This window comes from Ranitomeya imitator, chromosome 8, assembly GCF_032444005.1.
Source record: "Ranitomeya imitator isolate aRanImi1 chromosome 8, aRanImi1.pri, whole genome shotgun sequence".
NCBI classification, from domain to species: domain Eukaryota; kingdom Metazoa; phylum Chordata; class Amphibia; order Anura; family Dendrobatidae; genus Ranitomeya; species Ranitomeya imitator.
This window is the reverse complement of record NC_091289.1, coordinates 26,448,586-26,472,504: the sequence shown is the minus strand read 5'-3', so window position 1 is coordinate 26,472,504 and position 23,919 is coordinate 26,448,586. Positions and strand designations below refer to the sequence as shown.

The 23,919-nt window shown below is 42.3% G+C and overlaps 1 protein-coding gene across 2 annotated transcripts in view; it reads left to right on the top strand.

Annotated features, from left to right (window-relative positions):
* The window catches only part of PTPRG (protein tyrosine phosphatase receptor type G), a 572,884-nt gene that overhangs the window by 529,701 nt on the left and 19,264 nt on the right, over window positions 1–23,919 (top strand). For both annotated transcript variants that reach the window (XM_069736625.1, XM_069736626.1), the window contains 9 exons: window positions 2,529–2,663; window positions 2,964–3,136; window positions 5,319–5,454; window positions 7,737–7,883; window positions 9,652–9,745; window positions 11,483–11,559; window positions 13,372–13,500; window positions 22,451–22,597; window positions 23,114–23,256. In XM_069736625.1, the coding sequence (XP_069592726.1) occupies window positions 2,529–2,663; window positions 2,964–3,136; window positions 5,319–5,454; window positions 7,737–7,883; window positions 9,652–9,745; window positions 11,483–11,559; window positions 13,372–13,500; window positions 22,451–22,597; window positions 23,114–23,256 (1,181 nt within the window). The remainder of the gene's footprint in view (window positions 1–2,528; window positions 2,664–2,963; window positions 3,137–5,318; window positions 5,455–7,736; window positions 7,884–9,651; window positions 9,746–11,482; window positions 11,560–13,371; window positions 13,501–22,450; window positions 22,598–23,113; window positions 23,257–23,919) is intronic.

Genomic DNA, 23,919 nt, shown 5'->3' with positions numbered 1-23,919 from the left:
TACCATGCCCAACCACATGGTGTGCTGTTATAATTAAATCCGCCCATAAGCAGCACAGCTCACAATGTAGGATGTACACTGCCATCTAGGGGTCAAACTTCTTAGTTAAAAATATTTAATTTCTGTTCTGCAGAACACAGATAATAGACTGTGATGTTTGTTGTCATGTATCAGAAAGAGTGGATTTTATCAAGCGTTAGATTGTCATCAGATTTCTCAATACAGATTGCATACATTATTAAGTAGATTTGTTAGACTTGATAAGACTGGTTTATTTACTTTGAAGTACATGTTAGAATGGTTGGATAATCCTGATATTTGGAGGAGTCCAGCTAAAGAGTGTAGAGAGTTCATGACTCCCAAGTGTATGCAATCTTTGATCAAACAGTGCCACTGACAGCTGCAGCTTGTGTCAACCAGCAGTATGGAGAGAAGGATCAATGAAGTATTGCCAAGCGGGCTAAGAGGGCAGAAAGTCAGCGGCAAGGAGAGGGGACAATGAGGAGCTAACGATCAGGCCAGTTGGGTGGATATTCAGCAGCTGTGAGGGACATTGAGGAGCTCTCGATCAGGCCAAGTGGGTGGACATCCAGCAGTCAAGAGGAGGGATATTGAGGAGCTCTCGATCAGGCCAGGTGGGTGGACATTCAGCAGTCAGGAGGAGTGACATTGAGGAGCTCTCGATCAGGCCAGGTGGGTGGACATTCAGCAGTCTGGAGGAGTGACATTGAGGAGCTCTCGATCAGGCCAGGTGGGTGGACATTCAGCAGTCAGGAGGAGTGACATTGAGGAGCTCTCGATCAGGCCAGGTGGGTGGACATTCAGCAGTCTGGAGGAGTGACATTGAGGAGCTCTCGATCAGGCCAGGTGGGTGGACATTCAGCAGTCAGGAGGAGTGACATTGAGGAGCTCTCGATCAGGCCAGGTGGGTGGACATTCAGCAGTCAGGAGGAGTGACAGTGAGGAGCTCTCGATCAGGCCAGGTGGGTGGACATTCAGCAGTCAGGAGGAGTGACATTGAGGAGCTCTCGATCAGATCAGGTGGGTGGACATTCAGCAGCTGTGAGGAGGGACATTGAGTTGCTGTCGATCAGGCCAGGTGGGTGGACATTTAGCAGTCAGGAGGAGTGACATTTAGGAGCTGTTGATCAGGTCAGGTGGGTGGACATTCAGCAGCTGTGAGGAGGGACATTGAGGAGCTGTCGATCAGGCCAGGTGGGTGGACATCCAGCAGTCAGGAGGAGGGGCAATGAGGAGCTATCGGTCGGGCAGGTGGATAGATATTCAGCCTCAGCGAGGACGGGCAATGAAGAGCTGTTGATCAGGCTAGGTGGGTGGATATTGAGCAGAAAAACGACTGGCACATCCAAACTAGTGTGAATAGGTGCATACCAGGAGCAGCTACCTCCATATATAATATACAAAAAAAGGTGAATATTGAGCAGTCAGGAGGAGGGACATTGAGGATCTGTTGATCAGATCAGGTGAATGGATATTCCGCAGCTGTGAGGAGGGACATTGAGGAGCTCTCGATCAGGCAGGTGGGTGGATATTCCGCATCTGTGAGGAGGGACATTGAGGAGCTCTCGGTCAGACAGGTGGGTGGATATTCTGCAGCTGTGAGGAGGGACATTGAGGAGCTGTCGGTCAGGCAGGTGGGTGGATATTCCGCAGCCGTGAGGAGGGACCTTGAGGAGCTGTCTGTCAGGCAGGTGAGTGGATGTTCAGCAGCAGAAAGGGGGGACATTGAGAAGCTGTTGATCAGGTCAGGTCAGTGGTTATTCCACAGCCTGGTAGAGGGGGCAACGAGGAGCTGTCAGGCAAGCAGGTGAATAGATATTTCGTAGCCGGGAAGAGGGGCAATGAGAAACACTGAGAAGTTGGCAATCAGGCTGAGGAGGTACAGACTAAGTTGAGATTTTCAGAATGCATTATACACACATTCTAACATGGATTGTCAAAGAAAGTATACCAGCCTCATCAGGTCTAAATGCTTTATTTCATAATATATTCATTTTGTCTTGTGAAATCAGACTACTCTATATATATGTAAAGAGAGTATGTTGAAGAACTTTGCCTTTATGATCATAAAAGGCAGAAATGGACTCTTATGGTCACTATAGGGATCTAAAATCTAAACTGTACTTAGAGGCAGGTTATGCAGCTGGCATAAGGCCTTTGGAGAGAGGGGTGCAGATCGGGTAGGTCCTATCTCCTTTTCTGTTGTGTGGCAAAAACCTGTACAGGTCACTCCTTTACAGAGGAATCGCATTGTTGGCAAGAAACTACAAATTGCAACAGGGGCCATGAGAAGAGCACAGGGAATGGGGACTAACAAACCTGTGCTAAGGATCCTTCTCTCTTCCTTGCAGTCTTGCTCAGATTAGGGAATGTAAAGCAAAAATCAACAGGTAGTCAAAATAAAATACAATCTCTGATTTAATAACCATTACTTATAATAACTTGCACCATTATCCATCCTCCACGATGGATCAAGAGCAATAAAGTTTTTTGTTTCTTTCCTTCAGAGAAAATGTGATCAATATTGGCCAACAGAGAACAGTGAGGAGTACGGGAACATTATGGTAACGTTAAAGAGCACAAAGGTGTATGCCTGCTACACGGTGCGGAGATTCACCATCAGGAACGTGAAGATGAAGAAGGTGAGGCCACCTCCTTATAAAGAAATGGTCCTAACTTGTAGGTCCTGGGTTCCCAAAACAAAATCTATAGCAGGGCCCTCACCTAGCATGAGCCATGTATAATACTTGTGTTTTCTTGGGTGACAGAGGCACTATTAGGACCCCTACTGCTACATTTCCACCCTCTAGTGTCTAGAGCTACACCTCTGTCTTAACCAGTAGCCAGTTGGACAATGATTCAAGTATTTTCAATAACCAAATTGGTCCTTCATTGTTTCTAGTGCCATACTTATTGTGTTTTTGATCTTTTTTTGTTTTTAGGGTCAAAAAGGGAACCCCAAAGGTCGTCACAATGAGAGAACGGTCATTCAGTATCACTACACACAATGGCCAGATATGGGTGTCCCGGAGTATGCTCTGCCTGTCCTCACCTTTGTGCGGAGATCGTCGGCTGTTCTACAGCCAGAGATGGGACCTGTGGTGGTCCACTGCAGGTGAGTCCAGCCTATAGCAGATTTGGTCATCGACGCTTCAATCAAATTTTGTTTTATTCTTTTCTACCATCAATTAGCATTTCACTATTTTTAGAATATTTTTTGCTACGGTATGTTACAGATTTTGGAAGTAGCTACTCAGTGACCATTTAACAATCCTTGCAACATGACCAGTGATTAGTGATGAGGGAGTGTGCTTGGATGTCGTATAATCTGAGCACGCTCGGGTGTTTTCCGAGTATCTTGGGCGTACTTAAGTAAAATGTTCGAGTCCCCGTCGCATCGTGTTTGGCGGCTGTTAGGCAATACCCACACGATATCCGCGGGGAACATTTTACTCTAACGCCCGAGATACTCTGAGAACACGATATCCGGGCATGGTAGCTTATCACTACCAGTGATAGTAGCCAAGCCAAACGTCCATGTGCCGGCAGCTGTTTCAGGGTCAGTGCAGCCAGTGAAGGACATGGCTACTGTACATCCACTAATTGATATTAGCCTAATAGGTTTTTTCTTCCAAGAGAGAACTAATTTGCATGTAGCAATATCAATGAGACTCCATACTTAGCTTGCCTCTTTAAGTAACGCTAGCCCCCTTTCCAAAACGGCAGTCACTTGCAACTCATTCATCCAACCAAAGCCTGGGCAATTACCTAAAAATATCTTCTGTCTGCAAACGGGTTCCTGGTTTGGCTAATATTCACGTTCTTGCTGAAAGGCTCATTAATGGGTTAAACATTGAATTTACAGGGTAACTACCTCACCTTGGTAGCACTGACTGGTTTTCTTTCCTTCCAGGAGATAGCGATTTTGCATGTTTTACAAATGGAGCATTGACTTATCTGGTCTACTGAAAGAACCCCCATCTCCAGTCTGGGGCTGCCCTTTTTGTTAAAAAAAAGCAACAAAAAAAACGCACATCAATAAACTTGATCACAAGGGTCCCTAATGTCCCCCTAAAGTACCAGACTTTGTAGTAAAACTTGGTTCCAAACCTCCTGGTTGTAGATATTCGGCACTGGCTTGTAGGGCAGAATTGCACTACCCTCCGTGATCCTCCTTATACTTTCATAGTTTTTAAGGTTGAAGGTAGACTGAAGTCCATCGAGTTCAACCTTTGACCAACCTTTTTCCCACTGTGAAAGGGCGAGATTTTGTTCTTCCTGCAAACCCACCACTGCCGCGTTCTTTGCTAAGCTGCTACCAAACTGGATCCGTTCTAATAATGTTACCGATTGGCAACTGCTTGGTAAAGTAAACGGCAATGCTAGGTGAGAGCTCATGATAACACGTGAGAAGGGTTGTGAGATGTTTCACTCTATTCCTGGATCCCACAACACGGGAAGTGTAGACCTAACTTGTTATAGAAAGTCGGATACTTTAGGGGGACACAAGGGACCCTTGTCAGCACTTTTGTTCACTGAAATCTGTCAGCAGGCTTTGCTATTTAATCTGAGAGCAGCATGATGTATGTTCAGAGACGCAGATTACAACAATGTGTCATTTACTAGGCAGTATATTGGCGTTTCGTTAAAATCAGTGTTTTATCAGCAGAAAATAATTATTGCTAGAGGACTAGGTGTCTCGTGCCTCCTAGTCCAACCACACCTCGACTACTGATTGGCAGCTTTCTGTGTACACTGCCAATCAGTGGTGTGGGCGGGGTTATCCAGAGCTCAGCATTGAGAGCAATGCTAGATCTGCAGTAGAGAAAAATGGGAATTTATCAAAACTACAGTAAGCAGCCTCGTAAGGGATACATTGTGTGAGAATCAGGGTCTTTGCCCATACTTCATGCTGCTCTGAATTTACATAGTAAAAACCTGATGACTTTATCCCCTTTTAATAGGCGTTACTTAAAAAATCACAAGCCTGAGGCTGACAACTGTTTTTGGGCAGCCCCAGACTGGTGATAAATACTTTTTACAGAGAACAAGTCAATGTTATGGGGTTATGATTTCTGTGCATGCCCCTTGCTGTCATATATACCCAGTGTGATTACGCTTAATGATAAGAACATCGTTTCTGCTTTTGGTAAATTACAGTCTTAAGTGCAAATCAACCCGTTCCGTAATGACTACCGGTAAGTGTAAAGTCGGCATCCTCAACAGTCCTGCGGTGAGCACTTCTGTAACTTCTAACGACGCCCCATTTGTATCTGCCCTTGTTTGACCACCTGTAGTGCCGGAGTGGGCAGGACGGGAACGTACATTGTGATTGACAGCATGCTGCAGCAGATACAAGACAAGAGCACCGTCAACGTTCTGGGCTTTCTGAAACACATCAGAACGCAGCGAAACTACCTCGTCCAGACGGAGGTAAAACATTCACGGTTTCTTCTCTGCTAATTGTGTAAAACAAGGCGCTGGCTGAGATGAAAAGCAAATGTGGTCGTGAGGTTTTGTTTGAAGATAACGGTAAAGTGTTTGCAGCTCTCGAATATAAAAGGGGTGGGTTGTCTCCTCCTGGGGATAAAAGCAAGGCTGTCATGTGGGAGGCAGGATCGGGCTTCAGAAAATAGGCAGCTTTATGTTTTTCATGCAGTATATGCCTTCTCTAGAAAAGCTGCTGTTGTGGAAATGTCACATGAATCGCTGGCCAAGTCGGTGTTGTTAGAATCAAGGGTACTTTGTGGTTATCTTTCTCCATTGATGATGGGCCAATAAATATCTGGCCTGACCTAATATAGATCCTCTGGCTGGCTCATGCCTCGCCACGACAAATCCTTACTAAGGGTGGTTTCACACAGTACCCGACATATCCGAGTCAGTGTGTGTCCAACTTGGGGCAACCATGTGCCGCATCCGTATCACACATACCGGCGCCTGGGAAGCAGCGTTAGTGTTCGCGCTGTTCCCCGGTTCTGGGTGCTGAAGACTGCTCTCATCATTCTCCCCTGCTGGCGCTGTGATCAGCTCTTGCATGGGATAATGTTGAGAGTTGAGTGGCAAGAGCAGGTGGCAGCTGATGATATTATTCATCAGCCGGTGCCTGCACTATAAATAAATAACATTTTAAAAAATGACGTGGGTTTCCCTGTATGTTTGATAACCATTCAGGCAAAAATGACAGATGCGGGCTGCAACCCTAAGCTGTCAGCAAGACTGGTTATCAAGTATAGAGGGGTCCCCATGCTGTTTTTTTAATTATTTAAATAAATTATTTTTTTTTAAAAAGGCGTGTGGTCTCCTCCATTTTTGACAACCAGCCAAGCTAAAGAAAACAGCTGGGCAATGGTATTCTCAGGCTGGTAAGGGGCCATGGACATTGGCCCCCCAGCCTAAAAATAGCAGCACGCAGCCACCCCTAAAAAGGCACATCTATTAGATGCGTCAATTCTGGCGCTTTACCCAACTCTTCCCACTTGCCTTGTGGCGGTGGCAAGTGGGGTTGATGTCACCTTTGTAATATCTGGTGACATCAAGCACACATGTTAGTTTTGGAGAGGCATCTGTAAAGACACCTATCCATTACTAATCATATAGTTGTATGGTAAATAAGCACACAGCAAGAAAAGTCTTTTATTTGAAATTATTTTAAAAAATGCATGTCGTCAGTGTGCACGTGTGCAGAACGTTTTTCAGCCCGTGCTTCCTGTTAAAAAAAATAAATAAAATAAAAAAAATAAACTGACATGTCAGCATATTTTGTCCATGGACACACAGTCTGTGGAAACACACTATGTGCACAGACCCATTCACTTGAATGGGTCTACATATGTAAGTGTCTCCGGTACATGTGAAAACTGTCACCACACCTACCGGATTTGTTCTACTGGTACCAGTGTGGACTTTTAGAAAATGCACATGTACATTGGTAGCAATGAACAGACTTGGACCCTATCTTTTTTATTAAAGCATCTAATGAGCGTGTGCAAAAGTAATTGTGAACAGAGGGGGAGCTCTGACATCTGATTGTGAATAGTGAATTCTGAGTTATCAGCTGTGTATAGAGGTATTATTTGTCATTGTAAAGCCCTTCCCATCCCCCCATACACAGTAGAATGTCAGCCACACATGCCGATATTGACACTCCAATGCGAGTGGCAGGTGTAGGCCAACTGATTGTCGGGGGAGACGTTGATTGGGCAGGTCTGATTTTGGACTCCCAATTGTTTAGTGCTCCTAGAGATAAGATGCCGGCGCTTTCTCATAGAGAAAATAGCAGCGCTCAGCCAATCTAGCGGTCCTGTCTATTGGAGAGACGGCCATTTAATGTGAAATAACAGAAATAGACATATGAAATAGATCACTATGTTTGTAATGACTCTATATAAGTTTCACTTTTTGTACTTAAGAACTGAAATTCTTAATGATATTCTGATTTTGTGAGAAGCACCTGTAGATCCTATTTAAATGGGTTGTACAGGATTAGAGAAACGTGACTTCTCTCTTCCAAAAATAGTGCCACATCTGGTCATAGGTTGCGTATTGTATTGCAGCCCAGCTTACGTAAGGTTGACCTGCAGCACTTGCCATGGCCAATGTTGGGCCACATTTCATCAGCTTTTTTTTTTTTTTTTAAATCCCCTTTATTTCAGATTTATTTCCAGTTTGTTGATGTAACATTGACTTTTGCGATGTTTCATTCTTCCTTTCAGGAACAATACATCTTTATACATGACGCCCTCTTAGAGGCTATTTTGGGAAAAGAGACGGAAGTATGTTCTAACCAGCTGCACAGTTACGTGAACACCATCCTGACACCGACAGCGGGAGGCAAGACGAGGCTGGAGAAGCAATTCAGGGTAATGATAATATCGAGGGAGCCTAGAAAAAAAAAACATAAGGAAAAGCGCTTCCTCGCTGCGAAATAGAATGATTGATATTCGCCAGGTTAAAGGCGCGATGCGGACTTATGATAACATTAACCCCACCGTTCCATTTCCTCCCTGCGTTATCCGCGCACATGTCTTTAGACAGTCTGTCGGCACTTGGCGCACAGATTTGTTGTACTCATCAAATATTAAATTGAGCCGAGAAAACGCTCATGTCCCCACAGATGAAATTTCACGGCTTGACGTCTTGGGTTCCGGACTCTTTCCGGATGTTTAAGAGGCATCTGGCTTTTCTTTATACTGTTATGCAGCTGTTTGGGCTCCTCTGCTACTCTTCCTGTCTCTGGGCCCATGGTGGCACTGAGACTTGGGAGTAATCAGACCCCAACTTGCACGTATCTAACTCACGTAGTAGCCAACTATTCCAGAAAAATGATAAAGTTGTAACCTGCAGCCGTACCCAATTTTAGAGGCCATGCCCAAAATTTTAAAGAATTGATTTGGCCTATATGTGCAGGACCTCGGACCTTTAAATACACGAGTCTACAATTGTTCCAAGGTCTCGTAGAGTGTTCATTTCCCTTCATTAGTATCTAATATGTATGGAGGTCCTTTGATGGCAGAAATCAGGGACTCTCTGCTAGGTGTGCATACTTATGGGGGGCTTATTAGAGGAATCGTTTTTAGACAAACATGAGTTTAATCATGTAACTTAAAGGGTTATTCCCAACGGTGAACATTGAACCCAGTGGTCAGACGAATATGGGTGATAATCTCAAGAAATGGGGCCTTGAATACCTTGTCGGAATGGAGCTGCAGCCTCTAGAGATGGTGCGGAATGATTCTCAGAACCCAGATCAGCCGTCACATCTGTAATCTGTGGCTTCCGAATGTAAGCCTATCTAACTTCCGCATCTCTTCATTTGATTAGCCAGCCTGGCGTGACCTCATAGGTTCATCACAACACATCTATGAAATCACTCCTGGCTGGTTAATCAAAAGAAAAACCAGAGATGCTGGGAAGTAGGAAGCAAATTACCGGGCTCCCATGCAGCGGCTTCTGGACAGAGTCCTGCGACTCGTTTCGTACCATCTCTAGTGGCCATTCTTGGACAGCATCACTCTTCTTTATTACTTATAGGACTTCTGGAGGCAGTGAAGTGCTGAGCACTGTGATCTCCTCCATTCCTATAGATAATGAATGGAAGGAAGGTGCGTATGCACGACCACTTCTCCATATTAATGAGGCATTTTAAGATCTAGATTATTGGCTATTGTGGGTCATATTTCCCTATATATCCTCACTAATGTACAGAATAGCTGATAATCACTTGAGGTCCAGCCAATGGTACCCCCACTCGTCATGAGATGGGGGAGATCAAAGCCCTGTGTAAGTAATGCAGAGTCCTGGGGGTCTGACCAAAGTTGAACCCCTGTGATCATGAAAATGAGGGTTCAAAGTCCTCTGTGTAAATAGAGTGTTAGTGATCATGTGCGACCACTGCTGTATATGAGTAGTGGTCGCACATGCTCAGTACTGCTCCACTCACATAGAGGACTTTGTTTTTTCCCACCCTTGTTTTCAGGATTGTTAGGGGTCTCTCTTGATCAGAACGTTTTCACCTCTTCAGCGTTGGGAATAATCTTTTAAGTGTGTGGCCATTTTCAGACTCCCTTTATATTACATTTTGAATGTTGAAAATTATTGGTCTAATTTTGTCTTTTTTTTCTCTTTCAGCTCGTCACACAGTGTAATGCAAAATACGTCGAATGCTTCAGCGCCCAGAAAGACTGTAACAAAGAGAAGAACAGAAATTCATCTGTTGTGCCATGTACGAATAGAGTGGGGATTGGTTGGGCTTTTAGTGTCATTTCTTTATGTAATCAATACCAAGATTGTGATTGTAGGGCTAAATGTATTTCTTCAGTGCCGCTGAGCGGACACAAATTTGGCCTACCATAAACCAATGTCTGAGACCCCATGGGAGGAACTGAGTAGAAAGTATTCAATTTTTCTGCAGTGCCCCGTAGGGAAAATAAAGTAATGCACAACTTACATTCAAATTATTATTTATTATAGCGCCATTTATTCCATGGCCCTTTACATGTGAGGAGGGGTATACATAATAAAAACGAGTAAAGTAATCTTAAACAATACAAGTGATGACTGGTACAGGAGGAGAGAGGACCCTGCCCGCGAGGGCTCACAATCCAATAGGGTTGGGTGGCGAGGGAAGAGCTGGTCGTGCAGTAGACCTGTGATATAATGCATGAATGTGTTGGGTCCTCCAGAAAAAGAGATGCTCATTGTAGCCAAGTTCTACGTAATAGGTGAGATTGTTAAACTGGATTATACCTTTAAACATAACACTGCTTCTACATGTTAAAATTAAAGGGATTGTCCCATAAGAAAACTATATTACCTATTTACAGGATAGATGATAAAGATTGATCCCGACCCGGAGGCTCCCAATGATACTGAAAATGTAGGGGGCAGTAGTGGGCACGTGCAACCACCCCTATAGATAGTGAATGTAGCAGAGGTTATACATACTCATTATTGTGCCATTTACACAGGGAACTTTGAGCCCTAGTTTTCATGATTTTAGGGGTCATAGTGGTCAGACCCCCCAACAATCAATTATCACTGATGTATATATGCTGCTTGCCACTTTTCACTACCTTGATGATGAGATACATTTCCCATATTGGGACTCACAATATTAAAGGCAACTTCAATATTGAAACCTTGATCAACTCGTTTGCAAGGATAATAGTGGGATTTTTTTTTCCCTCCAGATACGGCGCCACTCTTGTCCATAGGTTGTAACTGGTATTACAGTTAACAAGCAAACAGGATTACACTGAGATATCAGACACAGACTATGGAGAAAATTTTTTTTTTTGTTTTTCAAATCCTAGCCAAATCCTTAAAATGATTTTTTTGAGGGGAGGGTACTTTTTTTTTTTTTCTTATATTGATCATTCCCCTTTTATAAAGTTCTCTTATGAAGGACTTCCAATGTTATCACTGGATATATTAAAACCACTGTAAAAATAACGTTTTGCTCTGTTCTGTGAAATCAAATATCTCTTTGCTTTTGGGTACAGTATATTGAGTTATGTATACCATGTTATTACAAAAGCCAGACAGAATTTCTGAAGGAACATTGAGATAAGCAAGACGCCGTGACTAGGGGGAAATTAAAGTGAGAGCTTGGTTTTTTTTTTGCAACTTCTACGGAGAATATTTACGGAAAATTATATCAGTTACCTATATATCGCCAAATACTCCATAGCGTAATACAAAGAATATATTTACGTTGCCCTCATGTTCCCAGGGGGCTCACAATCTAATTTTCCAGTCTTGCACATGTGCTCGGACCAATTTCTTAGGAGGTCCAGAAATCCTACCAGTAGAATAAGAAAATAAGACCTTATTACAAGAGGCTGTAGATATTGAATATAACGCTACATTCAATACCTGCTTCAGTCCTGCGTTTTGTACTGGGTGCAGGGTATGAGAGTCGGCAAGTCTTAACTGGTAATTTTTTCATTTTTTTTTTCAGCTGAACGTGCAAGAGTGGGCCTAGCACCATTGCCGGGAATGAAGGGGACGGATTATATAAACGCTTCTTATATCATGGTACGGAATGTATTTTTTTTACATTTTTGATTGGTAATTACAGATGAGCAAATCTTCCAAAATTAATTTGGACAGATTCAATCGAATCGACAGGCAGATTCGATTTGGTCCAAATGTAAAGCTCCTCAGTTGCCGTAAAATTAGGTTTATTATGGTCTCAATAGAGCACAATTCTTGACAAAATTATCTGGAGGGAAGAGTTAAAAAAACAAAACAAAAAAACAAACATATCCACCTGTCCTTCACAAGCAATCGCAACAGCTTCCTGGTCCTCCTTGCGGGTTTTCCATTCTTCTGGCATTGAAGCTCACATGGTCACGTGGGGTTGACTAATGTCAATGGCGTACATCACCTCCCACATGATGACTTGCTTGGTCTTGTGCTGTAGAAGAACCAAAGACCCGTGCTGATGACCAGAGAGATGCAAAGGCGGCATAAGGAGTCCGTTCAGGGCCTAGTTGAGGCAAGTATGTTGTCTTATTTTAACCATTTTTTTCAGACCCTCAAAAAAAAATCCAGAAAAATTTCTGGCAGCTGGCCTCCATTCTGCTGGATTTGTGCAATTTTAATCCTAAAAAATGTCAAATTCTTAATAATTTGATTAATTACGGATCAGTTCGCTCTCTCTTGGTAGTATGACGGTGAAATTTCAAGGTATTGTCCTATTTGGACAATACTTTTCTGTTAGAAGGATCTCTTGGCTTAACATGAGTGGCATGAGATTACCAGCATTTAAAAAAAAAAATGTTTCTGTGTGCTACCGCAATGGCTGTGATGTGAGTTGCAGCATGTCAAGAGAGGCTGGACTTGGGGCCTAAGGCCTAGGAGGTAGGCCGACATGACAAGGTTTGGGTGGGAATGAAGTGGTTTGGAATTGCAGAATGTGTTTGTGTGTGGGGGAAGGTGTGAGTGGGGTGCAACTCCTGCAGAGAGGGCAGGGGAAGCAAAATAAAGGTGGAACCATTGAGAAAGTGGCAGACATTTTATGTTAGTCTTGGAGGAGTAATCTTCCTGTACATCAAGGGTGGAGGATTAAGGTTCTACGTGGTTGGTTTAAGTAAAGACCTTGATCTGGCTACAGGAATGGGTTGGGTTTGACCAATTTGAGGAGGTGAGTTAATTTTGTCTCAGTAGTGGATTGTCTTTAAAGTAGTTTTTTGTGGTTGGTGGTGGATTGGATGGTTTGGGATCTTTAGGTGAAGTCTATTAGGTTGTGGCAGGTAGCCTTAACCACGAGCGTTCCCCTAATAGGAGCCCATGGCTAGAGGTTTATGAAAAATGCCAGGTCGGTAAACAGGTGTTTTTTAGCTGGTGGGGAAGCAACTACAGGTAATACGACCAGAACAGTTGAGTTGTCAGGGCTTTGATAACCATAACCACCTTCTAATTTAACAGGTAGTTCATGACCATTGTCAAGACTTTTGCTAAAAATTGGCTCCATAATGAAAAGGCTTGGCCTGTATCTTGTGGCCAAGACCACAGTGATCACATTTAGTCTACGTGGGAACCTTACAGTGTTTAGTGCCACCACAGGAGAAATAAAGGATTACACATTTCTAATTTAAAAAAATGGGATGACTTTGTATTGTACAGGCCTCCAGAGAGCCATGTTCTCTTTACCAAAGGAGCATTTATTGGGGTGGAAGGGGGGTAAGATAAGGGCTGACTCATTAACTTGGGATTTGCTTTCAAAATGGACACATTTTGGAAATCACACCTTTTTGGAGCCAAATATCATCATAAATGTATCTAGCACTTGCCACTAATAAAATCACAATTATTTTGTTTGAATAATTTGCTGTTTACTTCCAGGGCTACTTACGAAGCAATGAGTTCATCATCACCCAGCACCCCATGCCGCATACAACTAAAGATTTCTGGAGGATGATTTGGGATCATAATGCTCAGATTATAGTCATGTTACCGGACAGCCAGAGTCTGGTAAGGACACACTATCGGCATGCTGATCTATGTTTTGTATCATTTTTTATTCACAAGTGACATTAATGTAAGTAAGGTCAAAAGTGTTTCAGGCCAGTGCTAGAAATAGTGGACCATGTGGCTGGAAAAATCAATATCTGCATGAAAAAGTGGTCAATAATATTCAAAAACGCTTATCAGGGACGTTACAGGAGTAAAATTCGGCACTGGAAAGGAGATGCCTTAAAAATCCCAAACTTTAATCAGATAAAAAATAGACCATAGAGGTGTTAGTCAGCAGCAGATCGGCACGTTTCGGGTGAACGCGTCCTTAGTCATGGTCTTGTCCTTGAGTCTCCATGCATCCTTGGAGGTCCATATTTCGGACAGCTATTTGATCCCTGGAAAGGTGAACTGTCGCAACTTTTCTTCATGGCTTAATCTACCGTAATTGCTAAGGTGTTGTCACTTCCTAAGTATTAGGTCTGAAGCAAGAACCCACGATGACCATGAGAATGAAGAAGACCTGGCCCTTTTGGCATTTTCTCTGCACCATACTTTTCCTATGTCTTGCCGTATTCAAGTGCCTGGACGGCCATTACAAAGCCCAAATTAATACCATTAAGTTTAATTAAGCCTAAAACCAAAAAATTGGCGCAAATTTTGGTGAAAATCTGGACCTGCTACAACCAAGCATTGATTTCATTTTCTGACTTTAGGACAACCCAAACTGCATTAGAACCTAATTCAATAATCTTTTTTTTCTTATAAGACTGATGTATGAAATGCCAATCTTAGTATATCTGCCCCTTGATGTTTTATTTTATATTATGGTAGACATTGAATTTCACATGTATTTTCTTATCTCGTTGTCGTAATATTTGACCTGACTGCGTACAAATATTGCGGGAAACTATTCATTCTTCCGATCCTTTTGGCTCCTTATAATTGTGTCTCCTCGTCAGTTGTTATATAGTAAGAACGGCTTTTATTTGAAGTGGCCGAGAGGAGACCATATACCGCTGTAATGATTAACCTTTGTGTACATACGTGCTGTTCCTTCTTTGCCAAGAGGCAGTTGATGGGCAGGTTATAAGGACAGACCGCATCCGCTTATTTATCTTTAATTGTTCCAAATGAGATTTCCTTTGTCCGCATCCAATGCAAATTTAGTAATACGACAGGTAGACACAATTTACTACAGTAAATTACAGCAACATTAAGTTAGCGCTGCAATAAATAGACTCCCGGTAATTTAGGTGGCAGAGGCTGTCATCATTAGGACAAGCTGGGAATTTGGCTGTCAGCTGCACAAAGCATTTAGAAAAAAAAATAAAAACCATCAGTCTTCACACATCAGGCGTCCGGAGAGTCAATAATGGCATTATAACCAGCACAGTTTTCACTGGTATGAGCTGTGGGGGTGTCTGCAGTGCAGTTTATACTGGTCTTATCCACACTGCGCAGCTTGTCTGTGTCCTGCCATTTATTAATGAAACCGAACCCAAGACAGAAGATATCAGAGGACGCAGACTTGGGTAAGAATTTGGTATAGTACTTTTTCTAGCATTTAAATTCACCCTATGAAAGGGATGTTTTGGCGACAAAAAAAAGCAATGAAAGCACAAAGTGAGATTGTGTTTATGCTATTTTGTTTGTTGGTTAAGTGTAGACCTTGGTGAACTTTTGAATTTGGCTAGCCATAGTCTCGAAAGCTGACCATGCTCTTTAGCCAAGCTGGTCAAATGCTATTCCTTCCACACACCCCCATTGGACATGCAGCACTTTTTCAGCCAACAGTTATTTCAAACTAGATTGTGGCCCGATTCTAACGCATCGGGTATTCTAGAATATGCATGTCCCCGTAGTATATGGACAATGATGATTCCAGAATTTGCGGCAGACTGCCTGTCACTGATTGGTCGAGGCAACCTTTATGACATCATCATCGCCATTGCAACCATTATGACATCTACGTCGATACTGTGCCCGTCGCTGATTGGTCGAGGCGAATTCGCGGCAGACTGTGCCCGTCGCTGATTTGTCGAGGCAACCTTTATGACATCGTCGCCATGCTGTGCCCGTCGCAGAGACGCGGGATTTCCAGGACAGACATACAGACCCTTAGACAATTATATATATAGATGAAGTGAGGGAGCGGCGTCCGGCAGCACTACAGTCACACCGGGGAATTCAGTGCCCACACAAAAACAACAACCCCCAGCGCCGCCTCAAAGGGTTAATTCCATCTTTACAGGTTTCTGTAGGTGATAACGTGGGGCCGCGGCATCGGCACTGATCCCGAGGGCCGGTAAACAGAGCGCGGGGCTCAGACGTGTCCGCCAGTCACATAACGGCGTCAGGCAGCGCTACAGTCAAACCGGAGAATTTTCGATAGCAAAAGTTTTAATTGAGCCCTAGGATGCACCCTTGCTTTCACTGAGCATGCGTGTGATCTCAATATGGACTGCACTTCTGTGCTGTTGCTTATCTATAGAGAGAACTAAAAGTTTGGACATTATGAAATCGATTGGACATTTCCAAGTGTCATCATGGGACCCTCATTCATAATGGATGGTTGCCCAATCTTACCAAAATTGTCAAGTTTGGCAGACAGTTACATAGCATGATGGTCACCTTACATAGCCGATCTTAAAACCTCCAAAGAAAAAGTTAAACAAAAAGAACTGACGTAACTTTGTTTTAGTGATTGTAGGACGTTGTTGTATCTCCATGGTCAGACATTAATGACAAACCCTATGCCATGAATACTTGTCTTTTTGCAAACCCTTTAAATGTATTTCAGCACAAAATGAGTGTTCAAACCAGAAACAGTCGTTCTCCGCACCCTTAGTGTGGACAAGCAATTGAGTGCACCATTCCAACTACTTGTTTTCCATCTATCTCTGCTTCCTGTGACGTCAAAGCCATCAGTCAAGGAAGACAATGGTGGAGATGGAAATTATGTGGTTGGGAAAATGCACTGAATTGTTTGGCCATACCGGTGATGCACGAAGGGCCTGTGCTTGGTTTAATCAGTTATAATAGACTCCCTTTCAAATAGACAAAGGTTAAACACTAATATTCTTATCAGTCATAAGACTTCATTACATCTTATGCCCAATTGGTAAAAATTATTTTAAGCTGCTTTATCGCTGATTTACGCCTTGATCTGTGGGTGTATGTATCCCATCTAGGCCAATTTTAGTTTTGAAAAGTCTATGAAATCCAGGAGACTTAAAACCTCAACAGAATGACCAAAGGAGACCAAGACCACTAGAATTTTGCTGAATTCTGTTGAAATTGAGAGATGGCAACAAATGTTGAGAACAATGTTTTTTTCCTGTGTGTAAATGTCACAGGAATCACCTCTGTATCTTGGATGCCACTTACATGTGTGCATTTACGATACCCGTGGCACGATGAGCCAAGATCCTAATGGATGTTGGCAGATTAACCACAGCCCCAGGCTTCCAAGTTTCTTGGATCATGGCAAGCAAGGGAGCGAAAAATCCAAATTAGACTCGTTTTTCTAGTAATTATGTTTTTTAATGTCCAAAAACCACAGGGGGGTAAAGGAAGTGGCCAATTATCCTTCTATGTCTGACTATTTTACATTTATGAATTTTAATTTTAAAGGTGTTTAACAGAATAAAAAAAAAAACATGGCTACTTTGTTCCACAAAAAAATAGTCATGCATGTCCACTCTGTGTGTGGTACTAGAAGTAGCGGAACTCAACCCATGGACAGGTTGTCCAGTTCGTGGCACTGTCCAGGCCAAATTCAGACAGTTGGCAAGTATGCCAGCCGCGTCTTATAATCTAAAGGCCGAGAGCATTAGTCCTAAACACCGATCAGTTCGGAAGTTTCTTCCTCAGAATATCACAGCTCAGACGGTCTAATCGGCAGAACATGACAATTTTCCAGATTCGGAGCTTTAATTTATCCATGCGGTCTCCTGTTGTGAGGAGCCTGAAAACATGCACATTTCAAGGTGTGTTATTTTATGACCAGAGGGGAACGCTTCTCGGTCCTCCACAGGAAGAAGGGAAAATCATTTTTCCTGGATAAAGAATTTAGGCACAATTTTAAAGCAATAAAATCTCATTTTACCACGGGCGGAAAAACCACGGAAAGCGAAATGTTATTTCTCTAGAACAAAGAAACTGAATGCGAGTGATGGACATAGCACAATATGTAGAGTCGGAACGCTTGAACGTACTAAGATATGTATACCATGGTCTTGATCGCTGCTCTCTTACTAGAGGTGGAAACCGTGGGAGAAAAGTTGGGGCTTCCCTGATGAAGAAGGGTCTAGTCGCCTCACCACAGCAGCATTGACACTGCCCAATAAGAGATTGAGCTTGTCATTTATGTTTGTGAACTTTCCTAATTTTTAAGATTTTCTTTTTCCCTTGTATTCCTTGACGGCCAAGTTGAGTTTCAACAGGCCCTTGGGGGACATGTTCTGTGCAGAGATTCATAAAGGGATTGGTAATAATCAATGCAAACCTGCCACGAGGGAACCTATCAGTTTTGTGTCATATCGGTACGACTGAAAGACGGTAGATGAATTTGATGTAGTGATGAGGTGAACGTGCTGGGCTAAGGGGTTATCTGACCATGGCCGTGCGCTAAAAGAGTGTCTTTGACGTGCTCGAATAATATGTTCGAGTCCCCGCAGCTCCATGTCTCGCAGCTATTAGGCAATCCCTGCATGTGTTGCCGCTGTCGAACAGCCGCGAGGACCTGAACATATTTTTTGAGCACGCTGAAGACACTCATTTAGCACCCGAACATGCTCGGAAAACGCCTCATCAGAGCACGATCGCTCATCACTTGTAGTGAGCTGCTTGCAGGAAATGTATAGGTAAATTAATGCTGGTGAGCTTAGAAATCCAAGTCGTACAAAGTTGGGGGAGGCTTCCTATAAACTCTAGCCAGATTTGTATTATTTCATTAAAAAAAAATGATTTAATTGTATTAGAAAAAAAATATTGGTCACATCTAGGTGGTGAGAGTTTTGTTGTTTGTTTTTGCTTTCTCGGCACCCTATCAAAATGATTGATGTACACAAGTGCGTACTCCTTTAGCCTAAATCGGAGAAAATCGTCTGACTGCCTCTTTAACAGAACCGACATTACCTAGTTTTTATGAATAATGTTGTCGGTGTTGAACAGTTCCCTTTCAGATGCTTTTTAGGGTGTATTACAATTACGGAGCACGCTGTTCCATGTATTAACCAAAGTTATGGACTGCTACAATGGCACTGCCCAAAACAAATGTTGACATCTAATTCTTAGTTTTTGCATAAGGATTTAAAAATGCACACCGTGTGTTTATCCTTACCAAGGAGGACTTTATTACTTGGGGCTAAATATTACGCAGTCTCATTGAATAGATTACACAGCCCCCTGTTTGGCATCATTATATAGCATTTCTTTATCGGAAAGTATCTTTTGCAAATAACCTGCTGCTTAAATCAAGTTTCTGTGTTACATATTTATCAAGCTTTGACTTTTGCTTTCAATTCTCCGTGTCACCAAATAAAATTTTTATATACGGTATACATACATTGAAATCTTGCCGTTTTCCCCTACTACTGAGACACTTAATAGGTCCTGTAGAGATGACTTTTCAGTAGTCCTTGCAGGATTACAATAAGTAAAACTTATATATTGACTATACAAGTGATGGTCACAGCTCACCTCCTCCCCCTCTCTGCACAGTGACCTCTGCACAGGCCACAGAGCATTCCCACAAGACACTTCCTTAAAAGTCAATCAATATCTCCCTTCTATTGTGTCCTATGGTCCATGTGGCTCACGTAAATCATACTGCAGTTAAATTTCCGGGAAGATGGTGGTCACTAATATGCACAGAAAGAGACAAAAAGAAAAATAAGTTGAATTTTTCACTTTCCGTTTTTTTTTTTTTTAAAGTAAAAAAATAAACAATTTTGAGGGCCCAATCCCTTTTAGAAATTTATGGTTAGAAGAAGCACTTGGGCGTTTAGCAGGTGTAAGCTGGAGGTGCATAAAACGTAGAATATCAGAGAGAGACACTTTCCATGTGTAGGTCTATTTAACCGAAATTAAACCCTGCATAAAATGTTCTTAGTGCCCCACAGTGAGCATTACAAGCGTCTTCTAGTCATGAACTGCAATTAAGTGCGTGTAATAGGTGTTCAATGGAGTCTTGCTTAGAGTACGAGCAGATGACCTTTTAATAGGAATATGGGGAGACGACATTACCGACATTAATGTGAAATCACTTGGACGATTGTTCTAGATTAACTCCACTCAATAGCAATTCCTGCTCTTACACCGGCCGACTCATTCCGTAAAGGAGGTAAAAATCACTGATGCCGACTAAATACTCTCAGGGTGTGAAATACAGAAAGCCCCCATCCTGAGCATCCGGGATCAGATCTCCACTGTAGGTTTATGGTTAATCCTTGGAGACCAAATTAACCCCGTTTTCACAAAAAAAAAGGTTTATTTGTGGCATGGAATTCTTACGTTTTCTAAATGTTTGTCTCCAATAATAAGAGAAAGCAGCTGTTGTAATCATTGTATAGAGTGGTAATAAACACAAAAGAATGAGTAGTAAAATTATATAGTGAGCATAGAATCGTATAATTTCACCTTCAGCCACTTCCACCAACTCGGCTAAATGTGAACAGCTAATCACCACTCGTTTCAAAAAGTAAGAGACATGTCAAAAGTGTTGACAGCTTGGGGCTGAAACCTTCTTATTAAAATGGAAGAGAAGCTCTCCTCCAGCACTAAAGATGGTCTCAATAAAAGTTTGCTTTGCCGAGAACTACTACTTTATTTCATCTGTCTCAAGCCTCCCGGTACAACACTGAAATCAAGTCAGAGCTGCTGTGCGGAGGCTGAAGACGGACTCCATGGACTTTCCTGTGAGCCCGTCTTCTGTTTCAGATGAGATCATCGTTGACCTGAGCTCATCTCCTCCTTCAATTTAGCAATCAGTGAGGACCAACCCAAAATCAAAACTCTTGGCATTCTTTTAAATGACCTATTCTTTTTAAATGTCATGTTACAATACGTGCATAATTCGAAACACATCATCCATTTCCGTGAAATCCATGACTAAGATGGTGCATTTATTCTGGAGTTACCCTCTCATCATGTAGTCTTGGTTCCCCAGTATTTGTCCTGTTCACATTTGGGATTCCTCGATATATCGTTGATGTTGGCATGTTGCGCTTTTGGGTGAGCTAACTCTTTATTGCTTACTTTTGAAGAGCATATTAGTGCGCATGTATCTGCCGCTAGTAAGGGAAGTTCTACATCACTGCACTCCCTGTACACGTACATGTTCTTGAATCTTGGTTTAGAGTTGACTTTGGCACAACACCTCATGATCTGGTATTTACATTCTGTGAAAGTTCTACCAATAATGAGTATTGGAGTCCAAGCTTTTTTTTCCTCTTTGATATGCAGTTGAGTGCTGTACTCTACTATCTCTGTCAATGCCATAACTAGATCTGGTGAGCAGCCTTAACATTCCATTCATATGCAATTTCAAATAAGAAACTGGGCTAGCAAACCCTACTGAGCGGGGTAACCTTCCCTACACATCAGACATTTATCGCCTATCCTATAAATGTGTAGCCCATACCCCTGTTAAATGGCAACTTCAACTGGGCTTCATCTGCATCCAAAGTAAACCTATCTCTTTACAGTATGCAAGAGGGTGGTAACAAGAGAACATGCACTGGCATTTTGAAGAAAATATAAAAGCTCTTAACCCCCCCAAAAACCCTTAACTGTTCAGGTTTATTCAAGTGTATACCTGAGAACTTTCTTCATGTAGCATCCTTCCATAATTATGGGAGGGATCATTTGGTACTTTCACATTCCCAATAGGTAGACGATAAGAGCAGACACAGCCAAAAAAAAAGTTTACCCTCTTTTTAGAAAGGATATTATTTAGTGCAGTAACTAACATTTTAGTCCAGGAACCCCCAAAAACAAGAAAAAAAAATAACGAAATGTGGTGTTAAAGGCAACCAAGTTTTCTGGATCTAAACTGCTGCCACCTTCTGTGCCACTAAATTATAGCACCGTAGCCCAGGATATCTGGGGAAATTAACCTTGTACATCACTCTCCTGGTTGATGAGCTCTCACAGTGCAGATGAATGGGTACAGACCAACCGTGGAGCCAACCAACTGTGGAGCCTGCTAACCATCTGCCTTTGGCGGATATGGACCAACCTCAGTGCTTTCTACTAACCAAGTCCGTCAGACTGATGGACGCTGAGTACCAGGGAGTGACTTACAGGAAGAGTGAGGTATACTGTTAATTTTTCCAGAAATCATGGGTTATAGAACTGTAAGGAACGGATCGATAGGATTCTAATTGACTTACACAAAAGGAAGTAGCCATCATTTCGATAAAGGAAACTTGGTGACACGTTCCCTTTGGCAATTCTTTGGTTTACGTGGTTTTGAGGAAAATAAAAATCTACATTTTTTTTTCACTGTTTGTGAAGTTTTACTCCCAACGTCCTCATTGAGGGGTTAACTCCATCTTGCGTTTCTTAAATGTATTTAATGAACACTAAATTGCTTGGAAACACAACATCTGTCAGATGTACTTTTTAATGTCATCGGTCAAGGAGTATGATCTTGTTTTCCACGCCTAATGAATAATTCAGCTTGTTTCGAATACTCAGAAGCTAATTTGGAAAAGAGAAGGGGGGGGGAGGGGGAGGGTAGCTGCCTTAACAAGAAAATAAGTTTTTCCTTTTTCTAGGAGAAAAGGGCAAAACTTCTAATTACAGACAATGTAATGATTTACATGCAAAGCGTCTGAAACGTTGCACTCTCCAGATGGCATGTTGTTGGTGGGAATGGAAACATTGCTTCACATCTGGTAGCCTTAGTGCGAATCGTGCCACTTTATTCATTGTCATGTCTATATAATTTTCTTTTCAGACTGAGGACGAGTTTGTTTATTGGCCGAGTCGTGAAGAAGCCATGAACTGTGAGGCCTTTACTGTGACCCTGATCAGCAAAGATCGGCTCTGTCTCTCTAACGAGGAGCAAATTATCATCCATGACTTTATTCTTGAAGCAACACAGGTAATCGGACCAAAAGTTGAATTATTTTGTTCCCACTACTCAGGAAGTAACCTTGACAATGGAACCACAGAAAATGATAATCAGTCGCGGTCTTCAGTAGAGATGAGCGAATGTTCGGAATACGACTGACGAATCCGAATTTGCCATATTCGTGCCATATCGGTGCCCTATTTGTGCCGAATTTATGTTTCACGATAGTTTCTGAACATTTTCGCTCATCTTTACTCCCATTGACTGCAATGGCGTTTGGCTATGCCCGGCGAATATTGCAAATACGACGATCGTAATCCGAAATGAATATTGAAAAATTCGCTCATCTCTAGTCTTCTGGTGTTTGCTTGGTTGGCGATAAATATCTATAACAGACTGCCCGTAATCTTATGGACCCAAACTGGACCAACTTTTTTTTTTTTTAAGAGAGCCCCAAGGGTAAAAATGGTATGCCCTATTAGTGGTATACAGAAGTATGAAAGTTGGCTTGGTACTCAGTGTTTTTGGTGCCTTTTCTTTTTGCAGGATGATTACGTTTTGGAGGTTCGTCACTTTCAATGTCCGAAATGGCCAAACCCAGATGCCCCAATAAGCAGCGCTTTTGAACTTATCAATGTGATAAAAGAAGAAGCTCTAACACGAGATGGGCCTACCATTGTGCATGATGAGTAAGTATCTACTACTTGGTACTGATGTGCTGTGGTTTTTTTCCAACCATTTAATGGTACTTTGGAAAAAAATATCTTTTATATTGTTTTTAACTTTGGCATATCCCAATTATAATCCATGTGTTGGTCTTAAGGGTCTAACAGCTGGCTGGAGAACAAAGTCTACATGGTTAATTTGGGTTTTATTAAAAGGCGGCCACACATAAAAGACTATTGCCAGCCAATTTTATTGGGGTCTGGTTCTCATAATTAGTGTAGGCACCGGCAGTTGGAAGGACACATAAAACCTGAGTCACGTTTTTGATTAATTGGAAAAGTTGGGATATAAAGGCAAAAAAAAAGAGCAAGTTCTAGTCGTCACTATATATAGAAGGACATGATCACACTTAATCTGTGATATACATTTGGCATATCCACTGGATCCACCACCCTAATGTTTCAATGGTGTCTTGGTGTCTGTATCTTTAATGTATGAAATGGTGTAGTCTATTGCACCATTCAATATAGAGGTGTCAATAAAAAAAAATATATATATCAGGCACTGGTTCACATTTTTTACAGCAGAAATGCTATTTGCGACATTTACTTCTATATGCATGTTCAAAACCATGCCTCCGATGGGAACGCTCAAACCAAAGGCATACATGCTGACCATGTACGTGC